A 14120-nucleotide genomic window follows, 5' to 3' on the forward strand; every position below is an offset into this window, starting at 1 on the left:
ATATATATATATATATATACACACACACACACACACATATATATATATATATATATACATATATATATATATATATATATATATATATACACACACACACACACACACACACACACGCACACACACACATATATATATATATATATATATATATATATATATATATATATATAAAAATATATATATATATATATGTATATGGGTCCACTTTCTAATCTCAAAATACTGAAATCTCACAAACATGAAAGTACAAAATAATGAACAATAAAAATATAGAAAATAACAAAACACAAATAAAAATCCAATCCTCCCCCTAAACAATACATGAACACTAAATAACTCAAAATAATACATTACCATATGTTTCTGCAAGGGGGCAAGCCCCCTGCACCCCCCCATGTGGGGCGCTAAACCCTCCACACCCCAGCTACGTATATATACCAACGTCGAGGTCACACTAACTCAAAAAAAAAAAAACACAAACCTTCCCTTACTTGCCCTACACTCCCATTGCAGACAGTCATATTTACACTCACACATACACTACACATGTACAAAAATCACCACATTCAACACTCACACACACACTCTCACCTACCTACCCCAACTTACTCCTACAAATTCCCACAAAAATTAAATATTAACAAATTTCTGCCAAAACCCTTAAAAATGAAACACCTACCTGCATTGTCGTACATAAATGAACATCAGCCAGATATATGTGTGCAAATACTGAGAGTGAAAGATAGATGCACACATGGAGAGAGATGAGCACGTAAAGATATTTTATATGGGACTTGTAATAATAATCGAAATGCATTAATGTCGACATCTGTTTTGTCCACCAATTTTTGAGATGGACAGTCCCTGGTGTATGGGAATATGCCCTTTCACTGGAATTGTGCAATCTTGGAGTTAGGTGATGTTGAGATTTTGTATATGCTATCTTAATAATTACCCAAGAGAAACAAATACATCCACATTGAAAACACCAGGAAAAAAATCAGTTCTCTTTCATTCTGGTCCCAGAAAATATATCCCTTTCTCTTTGGACTAGCTAGAGCAGCAACTGGCAAAGGAGTCCTCCTTGCTTAACTTGAAATTGGGGTCCACCTCATAGCCATAACTTCTAAAAAATACTCATCCACTCTACAGTCTATTGAAACCAAAATCTGCAGATTAATTTCCAATTCTCCCTAAGGAATACCACTGCATCACCCCCTCCAAAGCCAAATGGCTACCAGTCATGTACAGAGCTGAGCTACTCCTAGGGTCTCTTCTTTTCAAACATCCAGTTGCCTCCCGCCTCTTTCAGCCAAACTCCATAATAAAACTACCCCCATAACTTTCGAAACCTCTCACAATTAACTCCCTCACTCCAAACACCCTAAACTAACATGCACTGTACCAACCATTCCTTTTCCATTCTTGCACCCAAACTCTGGTGGCAATCATTTCCTCTTTACCTAAAAGAAGTTTCTTTTCCCACTTTCAGAGCCGAACTCAGAAGACAACTGCATCAAAAATCTGACTGCAAGTGCTTTTGCACTAGACATAACCTAACTCCCTCCTCACCTGCTTCATTTCTTCTTTGACCCACTGTTCTAAGTTGCTGCTTCCCTCTCATGTTTCAACTAAAATTCACATTTATAAAATAACCACTATCCAAAAGCAAATTGTTCTGAAACCACACAAAAGACCAGTGAAAACAGCTCTTTTCAAATAATTTAATAAAAACCTTTTAGTTGTCTCTCTAGAGACAACTAAAAGGTTTTTATTAAATTCTTATTTTGGAAAGTAGAGCTGTTTTCACTGGTCTTTTGTGTGGTTTCAGAGTAAAATTCACATTTGTTTTTCTTATATTTACATTATTGTATCAATTGTCTGTGGTATTATCTATTCTGTGATGACTCTGTTTGGGAATTTGTTCTGTTCAATGTTTTTTTTTTTGTGAATTTCTTCACCCGGGCTGTTCCTGCAAATGGTCTATTGTGATCAGTGTACTACCCAGGTAAACAAATACAATAAATAAATAAATAAACAAATAAATAAATAAATACATAATTATTAAGGGGTGCATTGGGATTTTCCCCCTGTGAAAACAATGTAAATTTCCTTGCTGGAAGTTTAATTGTTAGTATATGATCACAAGACATAGAACCATTTGATCAAACAGACATATATATATATATATATATATATATATATATATATATATATATATGTATACAAAGATAGAGGCATAAATGTAGAACCTAGATCAAAGTTGTATCAGTAAATGTGGTTATAATGCATATCTTTTTCTAATTTTAGCCACATTATTATCTCATCTGCAATATTGTTAGCAGACATAAAAAATATTGCCATTACCTTTCAAATGTATTAACAAATAAGCCAGATATGTAAACCATTTTCTTACAGTCAGAAAAAGTGACATCTGCTGCATTCATTGCCCATAAGGTTAGGCCAGGTGACCTGTGAAATTATATGTCACTGGAAATTACAGGTCAGTGACTAATGGGTTTGAATTCCATGGTAGGGCTAACCACCCAGCAGTGTGAACATTAGATTTAGATGATGGCTACTGTTCATGTGATACCCTGACCCTATATGCATAATGATAAAAAGTGGGTTGTGGATGGATGGATTTACTAATGGATTTGAATTGTTGTGTAGGATATACAGTAACACACAGACTAGCTCCACTTTTCTATGAGGTTTACACCAGCCAGTACTACAATGTATCTCTAAGAGAGAAGAATCAGCCTGCAGGAAAGGTTCAAGCAAGTATTACAGAAAAATGCTGGATTATGACTGACATCACTGTGTAGAAGTTCAATTGTTATACTAAAATGTCTCCTGCTTGAAGAAGGATCTTCATATTTCTTATAATCCACTCCTATCAGAATGCCAGTTTCTGGAAACAAAAATACTTTTTCAGAAGTGACGGTGCTTTTGATTTTGTTTTTCATTAAAATAAATCTTTTAAGGAGAACTGTGAATCTGAACAAAATGCCTGTCTTTATGAAAGAAACTCCATTATATTAATCACAAACTTAAAAATATTGATTATTCACAAAGAAATTAAATTAGTATGTATACAAACCAAGGAACTTGTAGCCTTCAATATTTCTTCTTCAGATTTCTCTCTTAAACACTTGACCATAGATGCAGAACTGAGTGTATCGCATCCAGAAAAGTTAGCAATCATCTGAAGCATAATCAAGGAAAACATAAAAAAATAACATTTGTGAAAATATGCCATGGAAACAAGCCACTTAAAATAGTTTTCAAAATACGATTTCACAATAATTTTAAAGAAGAGAAACTTTGTTATATTAAAATGAACAGATATTTCTAGAACTTTTGACAGTACTTTATATATGCATGGGTGCTGGAACCATATAGCCAGGGGGAGGGGGAGCCCCCCACTTTTACAGCCGCAAGACCTGTCGGGAAAAATTAATGAAGTGGAGTTTTCACGCTAATGTGGATTCGCACATGGAAGTTAACTAAACTAGCTGTTCTTGTTCTCTTATTCCTCTGTGTTACAGGAGTTATGCTGCCACTGTTCCATTGGTGCTGCCAGAGCCATGCTGGTAAGGAGAGTTTTGTTCTTTTATTTGCAGGAGTTATGTTGCTCATGTGTGTGTGTGTGGGTGTGTGTGTGTGTGTGTAAAATGCCCCAGTTAGGTATACCTGGTGGGTAGTGTTAGGCTCAAACAAGAGCCTGAATTCTCAACCCATACTACCACTTGTGATTCAGGGAGTTGAGTCAATAGCTCTCCACTGTCCAGATTTTCACAGAATGTTTGGCTCATACTTTTGGTCTATTCCTCTTAAAATATGTCTTTTTCTGGCAAATCAGTGAGAACTGAATTCACTAAATAATGATAGCTCTAAGTTTCAGTCTTCCTATATTTCAGGAAACACATGGTAACACAAAACACTTTATTTTAGCAACTTTCTAAGATTATATAACCAATATTTAAAATATGTCTGTGGTTTTGGGCCTTTGCCCCCCCATATAAATTTTGGCTTTTTCCAGATTTCTTGTGTTGTGAAGTTCAGAGATTTAGTTGATTGTCAAGTGGATTTTACAAAGAGCTGAGAGCTTCAAAGGAAGAGAAGTTTAGTGCTACTTATGCTAAGTTGCTTGTATTGTTAGTAGCACAACAGGTAGTATACTTGCATTTGATGCAGAAGGCTGTGGGTTCCACTCCCACAATATGCGGATGGATCGCTGATACTGTACTGTGTTATACTTTAATGGGAGTGAATGCTGTAGTCCTATGACTGTCCTCCTTTGGAAGAGTTACCTAGTAACTATGAACCCATTATCAGTTTGCCATTCATTCCCCATTGCAAAATTACTAGCTTATCATTTTTTAATGTAGCATAGGCAATTTATTCTGCAAGGGTAACAGGCACTTTATTTGTAGATGAAACAATGAACTATAAAGTTGTTTGCAAGCAGCAACCCCTTCATTACAGACCCCCTTAATGTGACATTATTTAGATGACTTACTTCAGCAGAGATTTTGCATATTTACTGTTATTGGTGGATTGTAATGACAGAAGTCTGAGTGGCCTTTTTTGGTTAAAATTTTCTGAAATGGGTACTTTTGTCATTATTGGTTGAAACATTTTGTTTCATTGCTTACTAGAAGACTGTTCCAAACTACAAATTTAAACACAAATTCTAACAAGTGGTCCTGTATTATACAAGGAATATAATTTAATACACTCAGGTTAATACAATCAGGAAGGTGAATCAAAGAAAGTATACATGTATGTTTGCTCACAGGATGCAGGAGATCAAAATAGGGGAAGAGATCAGTCACCAATGGAGTCCCCCATGGTTTGGTGCTGAGACCTTTTCTGTTTGGCATACACATCTCAAACGTAAAAGGAAATACTAAGTATGAGATGACTGCAAGCGAGGAGCAGTTATTGAATCCCCAAATGACTTAACCATCATGCAGGAAAGTTTGCCCAAAACAGTAACTGGTGCCAGAATCATGAATTGAAATTAAACTCCAAGACATATATTATCGTATCCTTTGGGAGGTCATCTACTCCAGGGAACTGCCAAACTGATAATGCTCCCTGAGAACTGACCCCGTTATTTGGCATTTGGGAACTTGTGTGTACAGTGACCTACCTTTTGAACAACATGTGCCCAAAGTCATAAGAAAGTCTTTCTATATTGCGCAGCTTATAAACAAATTGATTGTGACTAGATCTAGAAATGTTATTGTCCCCTTTACAAACCCTCATTAGGTCAATCATTTTGTATAATGCCCAGCCCACTTTGGCATGTATCTGTCCCGACCCATGCAACAACTGAAATACCCACAGAGATACCTTACTAAAAGGATACAAGTCCTAAACAATTGACCTTGCATGGACCACCTCAAAGATTTATCACTATACTCAGTAACATACAGAGTGCTTAGAGGTGACATGTCTGGCATACAAGGCATCCTCCGACCTAATGCAGATGGACCTATTGAACATCAGCAAGTCAAATGGCATCAGAAATACTCAGTCCACATATCTAAACTAAATGTTGTGCAGAGATGGATATATATCCAGAAAAGACTATCCATGCAAGTAAAACAAAGCTCATCCCTGTCCATATTCAAATGCAACTTGGATCTAAGGATGGGTAATAGAAAATGTAATAAAGGATTGCCCCTCATGCCACTAATGGATAGAGGCAGTTCCTAAATGCTGCATCCCTTACATGGGTCCCCTCAAATTATCTATAGTATGATCACATTTATTCTCACTAGGGCTAATATACAATTATTAGCCATGGGATAGGTGAGATGAAGCACCAAAATTGGCTAAGCTTAAAATGTTCTCCAAGTCAACCTATGTTGTGGTAGCGAACAGTTTTAGAAAATTGCCCTTTTTAGATCACTAAGTGCCCCTGTCACCCCCCCCCCCCCCAGTCTTCAACAGATTCTGTATATACGTACGTCTCATGTGTAATTGCTTGACAGACAGGAGTTAAATACAGTAAATAACAAAACAAGGAACTATACAACCAGAAAATACTTTTCACAAAATGGAGCTGCACTAACAATTTTGAATTACATAATATCTTGTTTGTGGTATGTTACCAGTTAATTTAACATGACTTTAGTTGGTTTCTTTAATTTGACTGAGCAAAAGTGGAACTCTAAATGTAAAAAGGAATGCCCACCAATAACATTTTTTTCTGCGCTTCTTATAACAAAAGTCAGTAAAACACAAAAGCACCAGTGGTACCGTGAAAACTTGTTTAGGACATAAAATGAATCTGTAGCAAAGTAATATTTTCAGACTGTTTAGATGAGTGTCATCATTTGCCTGTGTCATCACTAAAGGCATGGATGACTGCTGCATGCAGAAATGCCAGCACTGACATCGGGGGGAGTACTAATGCATGCTCTTTTGCTATAATTGCTACGACTCCTGTCTTTACTAATGCATATACTGCTACATTATTATCGTATAATGTGGATATCCTTAGTCAAGCAGTTCCACAGGTCTCTGAATCATATCCCTGCTTTGGATGTATGCATTTGCTTATTATATTTTCCTTATTTGCAAGTACTAGTTAATTTGCATCTATTTATGCAGTCATTTTTTTTTATTATTATTGTCCCACCCATCTTATATTCAACAATTAACATCTCTTATCCCCTATCCTACTTTAACTCTGCTAAGATTTCATTTAAAACTGTAATGTCAACCCTGTGTTATTTCACATTGTACCAAATCTAACAGGAATATGCACCAATGGATTTTTCTTAAAATAATTTGACTTATTTATGTGTGTGTGTGTGTGTGTGTGTGTGTGTGTGTGTGTGTGTGTGTGTGTGTGTGTGTGTGTAATTTTACCTTTTGCATGTTTGACTGCATTTTCACTGCAATCATGGATTTGTTTTGTCTTGTGTAATATCATCATTCTTCAATAGCATTACATAAATGTAAATGTATTGTTTTCATATTATATTGTTGTTCATGGAGCTTTTCTCCTTGGGACTCCATTGAAAACAGGCTCTTATTGGCCCAATGGACTATCCTGGCAAACAAACTGTAAAATAAATAAAACAAATACATGCATATCAAGCATTTTCATGCATTGCACCGCTGTTTATGTGCATCTCTGAATTACTCACAACCAGCATAAGATCATCTTCTGTGTAATTTTTCCATAGTCCACTGCACTACTTCTTCCAGTACAGACTAGATTTAGGCTGCTTGTAGGAAAGGCATCCACAGAAGGTCTGTTCCCTGTTATGTCTTTCCAGGGCTCTTTTTTCAGAGGTTTAGCTAGGGGGGGGGGGTAAAGAGGGTAGGCATCCCAGGTGTTATGTTCAAAGAGTTTATTTTTTGGGTGATGCTCAACTCAGAGAGGTAACTTTTTTAACTAGTCCTTAACTTTGAGTTGACAAGGATGGCAAATTAGGGAAGAGCTTAGGGTACTCAAATACCTTGTTCTGGTTCTGGTTCCAGTGACAGGTTGAATTATCACTTCATCCAGAATATTGTACAAAGCCACTGGTTCATTCATGAATCCTGTCCACATATTATTGTTTAAATGGTAAAAATGGTGTTTCTGGGCTGGCAAGCACTGATTCATTAGGTTCCCATGAGACAGAAGGGCAGTAGTGTGATAATCCGATAAACAGAGAGGATCTCACTGTAATCTGTTGCGTAGGGAAGCTTTTCTCCTTTGGTGTGTCATTGGGGTTCATGAGTTGTAAATTCATTACTTGAAAAGATTAGCAGACGTATGTTTTCTACAACTAAGTAACCTCTCAGTGTAATGCTGTGTCCTCTCATATAAGTGTCACCTTGTCACTGATCATTTTGTTTCTTCACCATGTGACAACTTCTTCAGTCTCATTTCTCTTAATCATAGGTTCAAAGGTTGTTGCTAGACTTGCAGTCCAGGAAATCATTGAGGAGCCTAGCACACATTTCTAGGTGACCCTCCAAGCAAGGTCTATTTAAATGACATGCTCAAGGTCACAGAGTAAGCAAATGATGGCTGAGGAAATCAAACTCTGTACCACAAGAACTCCAGCTCTCAGCCTTAACCCTCTGTACCCACTGCCAGACACGTCAAGGAAACAAGTAAGGGAAGAACTTACAGGAACAGGTTCCTCAATGATATCGCCAAACCTTGCCCCAAGAGGATGATGTACAACATTCTGTACCACAAGAACTCCAGCCACAGCCTTAACCCTCTGTACCCACTGCCAGACACGTCAAGGAAACAAGTAAGGGAAGAACTTACAGGAACAGGTTACTGATAGCTATCTCATAATTTCTTGCTTGCTGAATAGAGTGTAGGGGGCATAGGTAGACTCATTTCCATTTAGCCTACAAGCTCCTCCCTCATTTGTGGCAGCATTTTTGTCACTCCTTTGCGGTTCTACACCTGTCTCTGCAGGCTCTGTGACTTTTACCATGGTCTGTCTAGCATGCTTCTGAATAACTTTACAGGGAAGAATGTACTCAGAAAAGTGTGATTTATTCTTTATATGAGAAGTTGAAAAAATGTGGACCTTTCTCAACACCCCCCCAAACAGGTTTTTGTATTTGTTCTAGCCCCATGACTCTGCTCTTAGCTGTTATGACTAAGCTTCAATTGGCAGGCATTTCTACATTTTATGAAGATAAGAATAGAATCTTATGGCTTCCACAAGGCTTTTCAAGGGGGCATTTCATCTCAGGCCTTCCATTAAGGAAGTTATTAATTTTATGTGACTTTAGCTTTATGTTAGATAAGCTCACTTTTCCACCATTAGATCCTGCTGACTCAGTAGAGCTTAAGTTTCTCATTTGCTTATTTTTTCAGCCATCAGTTGTATCAGCAGACATGGCCTTCCATAAACATAAGGAGTGACATCTCACAAATATACCCTTCTAAAGGTTTCTTTGCCAGCTAATCTCCGTTAAATTTATTACTTTGCCAGGTTTCTTCTCCAGCTGTCTCACTTAGGAGAATCATCCTCTTACTAAAGATGTAGAGCAGCAGCCACATTACCGTACTAATGAAACTGCCCTGATTCACCACATTACCGCACTAATGAAACTGCCTTGATTCACCATGTTACTGTACTAATGAAATTGGCCTGATTCACTACATTACCGCACTAATGAAACTGCCTAGATTCACCATGTTACAGTACTAATGAAATTGGCCTGATTCACTACATTACAGCACTAATGAAACTGCCCTGATTCACCATGTTACCATACTAATGAAACTGCCCTGATTCACCACATTACCGCACTAATGAAACTGCCCTGATTCACCATGTTACCATACTAATGAAACTGCCCTGATTCACCACACTACCGCACTAATGAAACTCCCCTGATTCAAGAGAATGACAGATTGTTTGTAATCTATGCAAACTGCAGGTAGAGCATAAAGGTGTCCAAACAGTGCATCTAAATGGCCAACTGACTGCACTTATTACTGCCATTTTAAGCATGCTAAGTATCTTTTCTAACCCCCTTGTATCCCACTTCTCAAAGCCTTTCTATTGCATTTGTATTTAGGTATAAATTGAATCATAGGTTAGAGTGATGGATTAAGCATTATTTTCATTTTTTTGTTTATTTTATATTTCTTTACTGGGGTAGGGAACTGATTGATACTGACTAACTTCAGGCTGTGTGTGTGTGTGTGTGTGTGTGTGTGTGTGTGTGTGTGTGTGTGTGTGTGTGTGTGTGTGTGTGTGTGTGTAATTTTGCTCAGAGGTTAGAGTGTCTGACTTTCTGATTTACATTGCTGTCGGAACTGCGGGTCTTCTCTTTATATAATTCACTTCCAGTTTCTTGCTATACAGCTTTATTTCTTTTTTGGAAGGTTTATGTTTTTACTTTATTTCTGATGTTTAACTTTTTTGAGTCAGGTAATGTACTTACATTTGGATTTTTGTGCATTTGTTAATGTAAATTTAATATGTGAGAGTCTTGATTTATTCTGCTTCTTTTTATTATGTTATGTTGATTTTGAGAAATATTTGAGTTGGAGTATAATATCTGCTGTACAGGCAGCTAGCCATCTGATCAGTGTTCATTGCCCGTTTTATAAGTATACAATATGACACAAGGAAGTTTGCATGGTACAGATATTACTGCATGCCTGAGTACTGTGATGCAGGAGTCTGAGGCAGAGTGACTTACACTCCCTGGAGGTTCATTCATTTCTGTACCATGCACATCTTCAAGGATCTTATTGTATTTCAAAATGGGCATCTGTATTTATTTTTTATTTTTTTAGCATGTTGAGTTTCGTATTTAGTAGTAATTTACATGTGATAGTAATATGTTTTGTAATATATTTTAATCTAAAATAATTCCTCTACCCATTTTAACTAATCAATTGCTGTGGAGAGTTATAACGTTTATCTGTATATACTCATGGTATGAAATTTTCAGGGTCATTTACGGGACCCTTCTTTATAGTGTTGTGTCCTACTGCACAGATCCGTTTGGAAACTGCTACCAGTACTGCAAAGCACTTCAATGAGTACTACTATGCGAATGACTCCAGATTAGGAGACTTTCATATCAGTAATCCAGTGGTTAACAAGCACTTATACTGTTTCCCAGATAGCATAACATCAAAACCACAAATAATAATTTTATTTTCAACTCAAAGTACTAGAAGCACATCAATGTAAGCAATGAATGCTTCTCCCGTCATATATTTTTTTATGTTGGTTTAGCTGATGGTATGCTTGTTACCTTTATTTAATGAGCTTACATTATCATTTTTCTGTGTGTTTAATATGCATTTGTATTTATCCAGTGTTTTACTAATTAGGTCAAACAGGGCCTGGCAGAGGCTTTCTACTGTGTGTGTGTGTGTGTGTGTGTGTGTGTGTGTGTGTGTGTGTGTGTGTGTGTGTGTGTGTGTGTGTGTGTGTGTAATCAGACTCTTAGGATGGAATGGTTGACTTTCCATTTTTTAAGTTGAAAGCAACTTTATTTAACAAAGAAGCATTGTTATCATTCAATGCAGTCCACATGCATGGTGCATATTTCCATTTACATGAAGCAGATGATCATATTTCCAATTATATTCAGTACACTCTCCCATTATACTAATACAAGTTAAACATTCAAGTAAATCCTAAACAAAGTAAGAATTCCCTAGTCTTTAATAAGCAAGAGGTTCTCTGGTTTATTTCTCAGAAGAAATGCCTTCTGTGCTGAGTCTGCATGTCCTTTTTGTGTTTGCAAGGCTTTACTCCAGGTGTTCTGGTTTATTCCCACATTCTGAAGACATATGCAGTAAGATGGTTCACAGGGGCTGTATAGATTGTTCATAGGTGTGATTGTATGCATGCATGATATATAAAAAAGACCTGGTAACTTGCTTCTTCTTTCCCCTTTGCCTTGTACACTCTGCAGTTCGTGATTGCTGTCCAAGGGGTCAATCTAGGAGTCAGATGCAACTTATCAGACAGTGAGTGAGTTAGTCCTCAATAGGAAGGGAATATATACATTTCATATTAACAATACATTAATTTATCTACCATTCACTATGGTCTAACAAGATTATAGCATTAGATTTACTTTCCATGTTTCATTGACTCTCTTTTGTAATTTCTTATTCATTATTTGCTACCAGAGAAAGAGAAAAGTCCAATATTCCCTTTAAAATGGTGCTGTCCCAGTCTTAAATTACCTTATTTGGTTAAATCAGTGCCTGACTCAATTCTCCACATTGTCAAAGTTAATAGATTAATCCACTAATAAAAAGTATGGTGTCCATCTTAAGTTCTTATGTTTTTAATGTAGTCTTTATATAATTTTCAAACTGTCAAGTTCTATTTTCTATTTTTAGAAATCTGCTTGGCCTGCTATTTTTGTTCTGTATGGGAGATAGACACTTAAATTATCTAAGCTGCACATTTCACATTTTTTCCATTGGTTAATTTGTTTCTTGAGTGATACACAGGGAATTTCTGGGTCTTTGTCTTTTCCTGATAAGACTCAAAGCCAACAAAAAACTACAAGCACTTTTGGTGACTCCCTGCTAGGTGAGGAAAGTAAACCTATATTTTTGTCAGTGAGTTTCTTAAACAGATAGAGCTGCTTTCTGCTTTACCTGTTCCATTTTATTTTCTGATTTAAGAAATCTGCTTGGTCTGGTGTTTTTGTGCTATGTGGGAGATGGACACAAATTATCTAAGCTGCACGTTTCATGTTTTTTTCCATTGGTTAATTTGTTTTTTATGGATAGCAGAAGAACGAACACCAAACGGAGCAGGATACCAAAGCCAGTATAGTAAAAAATAAAATATACAAATACAGTTACTGGCATGCAATGGATCCCAAAGGACGATGGCACTAAGAAATAGTAGAAATAAATCCAACAGTCTTCCTTTGTTCAAATGCTCTCTCAGAGCAACTCAGCACAATAAAAGATGCAGTAGCAGTCAGCAGAACAAAAGCTTTTAATAACAGAGTACCAACAGGCTTTATCAACTCACAATGAAAACCTCATACTAATGGTGTATATATATCAAGTACAAGCACCTGACATAGGTCAATTAATTAAAACTAATTGATGCATTTAAAGAAATAGCTTAAAATAGTTAAATACTATGACTCCATATAAAACAAATGCTTATATTTAATTTAGATAAATGTTTTAGGGGCAATATTGTGTAAGAAGTATTTGTTTTATATGGAGTTATAGTATTTAACTATTTTAAGCTATTTCTTTAAATGCATCAATCAGTTTTAATTAATTGACCTATGTCAGGTGCTTGTACTTGATATATATACACCATTAGTATGAGGTTTTCATTGTGAGTTGATAAAGCCTGTTGGTGAAAGCGCTACTCTGTTATTAAAAGCTTTTTGTTGGTCTGCTGACTGCTACTGCATCTTTTATTGTGCTGAGTTGCGTTCTGAGAGAGAGCATTTGAACTTAAAGGAAGACTGTTGGATTTATTTCTACTATTTCTTAGTGCCATCGTCCTTTGGGATCCATTGCATGCCAGTAACTGTATTTGTAATTTGTTTTTTAAGTGATACTTAAATACACAGGGAATTTCTGGGTCTTTGTCTTTTCTGATAAAACCCCAAGCCTGCAAAAATGACAGGGGCTTTCCGTGACTCCCTGCTAGTTATTTTGTCCAACCACCCTCTCACTCCTTTATGTGTGAATTTGGTGATTTAAGCTGTCCACACTAACTATAAATTGAGCTTTATAAGCTCCTCCCTTTCTACACTGCATTTTATATCTCAAACTATTTATTTGCCGTTCTTTGTGCTTATTTTGAAAAAAAAAAAAACAAATGCATTTTTTCCTCTCATTGTCTGCTCTACTAATTTACTTGCTCTGAATTCATTATCTAGCCAGCTGTTGGATAACATAGTGTATTTTTTACACTAGCAAGCACTTTTTTGTATTTTTACATCAAGAGGACAGTGGATTTTCCATCTAGTAGTGCTAGGTGGTAGCCTGCTCTGTATAGGTTGGAGAAACTCAACAGAGATTCCCAGATGCAGTTGTTTTATTGGCTGGAAGGCATAATAATTTGCTTATCTTGTTTTTATTACCTTTACAAATTCTGTACAGTTGAGTGGCTCTTGGCTTATTTCTATAAAGTGAAATACTTTTATTGAATAATCACACTTTTAGAAGTTGTTTAAAGTATACTGCTGTTCCTGTATCTTAAGTTTGTTTGTGGTAACATTTCACTCTGGACACTCCTTTATTGTGCTTTACATTAGGAGGACTGGGATTATTCATTTAGTGTCAGTAGGTGTTTACCTGGTCTATCCGAGTTGGGAAGCATACAAAAGGGCTCTAAATGTAGTCATTGTATTGGCCAGAAGGTGCAGTCAGCCTTCTGTATTTCCAGTGCTGGTATAAATTTGGCACATTTGCACTGAGCTACTCATTATGATAGTGCCCTGTATAGATGCAAACATCTGGAAACATTTCTTATTGTCATTATACACTGAAAGTTTACTGTGCTAGCTAACCTATTATTGTACCCAGGACTATTGCTGCTCACGTAGCATACGATTTTGGTGCTGAGCATCATCACCACATAAGCACCCTTCCCTCATCTGGT

At 36.5% G+C, this 14120-nt stretch overlaps 1 protein-coding gene across 1 annotated transcript in view; it reads right to left on the minus strand.

The window, feature by feature from the left end:
* Positions 1-14120, minus strand: part of LOC122810348 (carboxylesterase 5A-like) — a 384579-nt gene that overhangs the window by 171402 nt on the left and 199057 nt on the right. Inside the window, exon 7 of the mRNA XM_044081929.1 lies at positions 3107-3211. Within this exon, the coding sequence (XP_043937864.1) occupies positions 3107-3211 (105 nt within the window). The remainder of the gene's footprint in view (positions 1-3106; positions 3212-14120) is intronic.

Source organism: Protopterus annectens, chromosome 8.part1 (assembly GCF_019279795.1).
Source record: "Protopterus annectens isolate FY-2018-M chromosome 8.part1, PAN1.0, whole genome shotgun sequence".
In the NCBI taxonomy this organism is placed as follows: Eukaryota; Metazoa; Chordata; order Ceratodontiformes; family Protopteridae; genus Protopterus; species Protopterus annectens.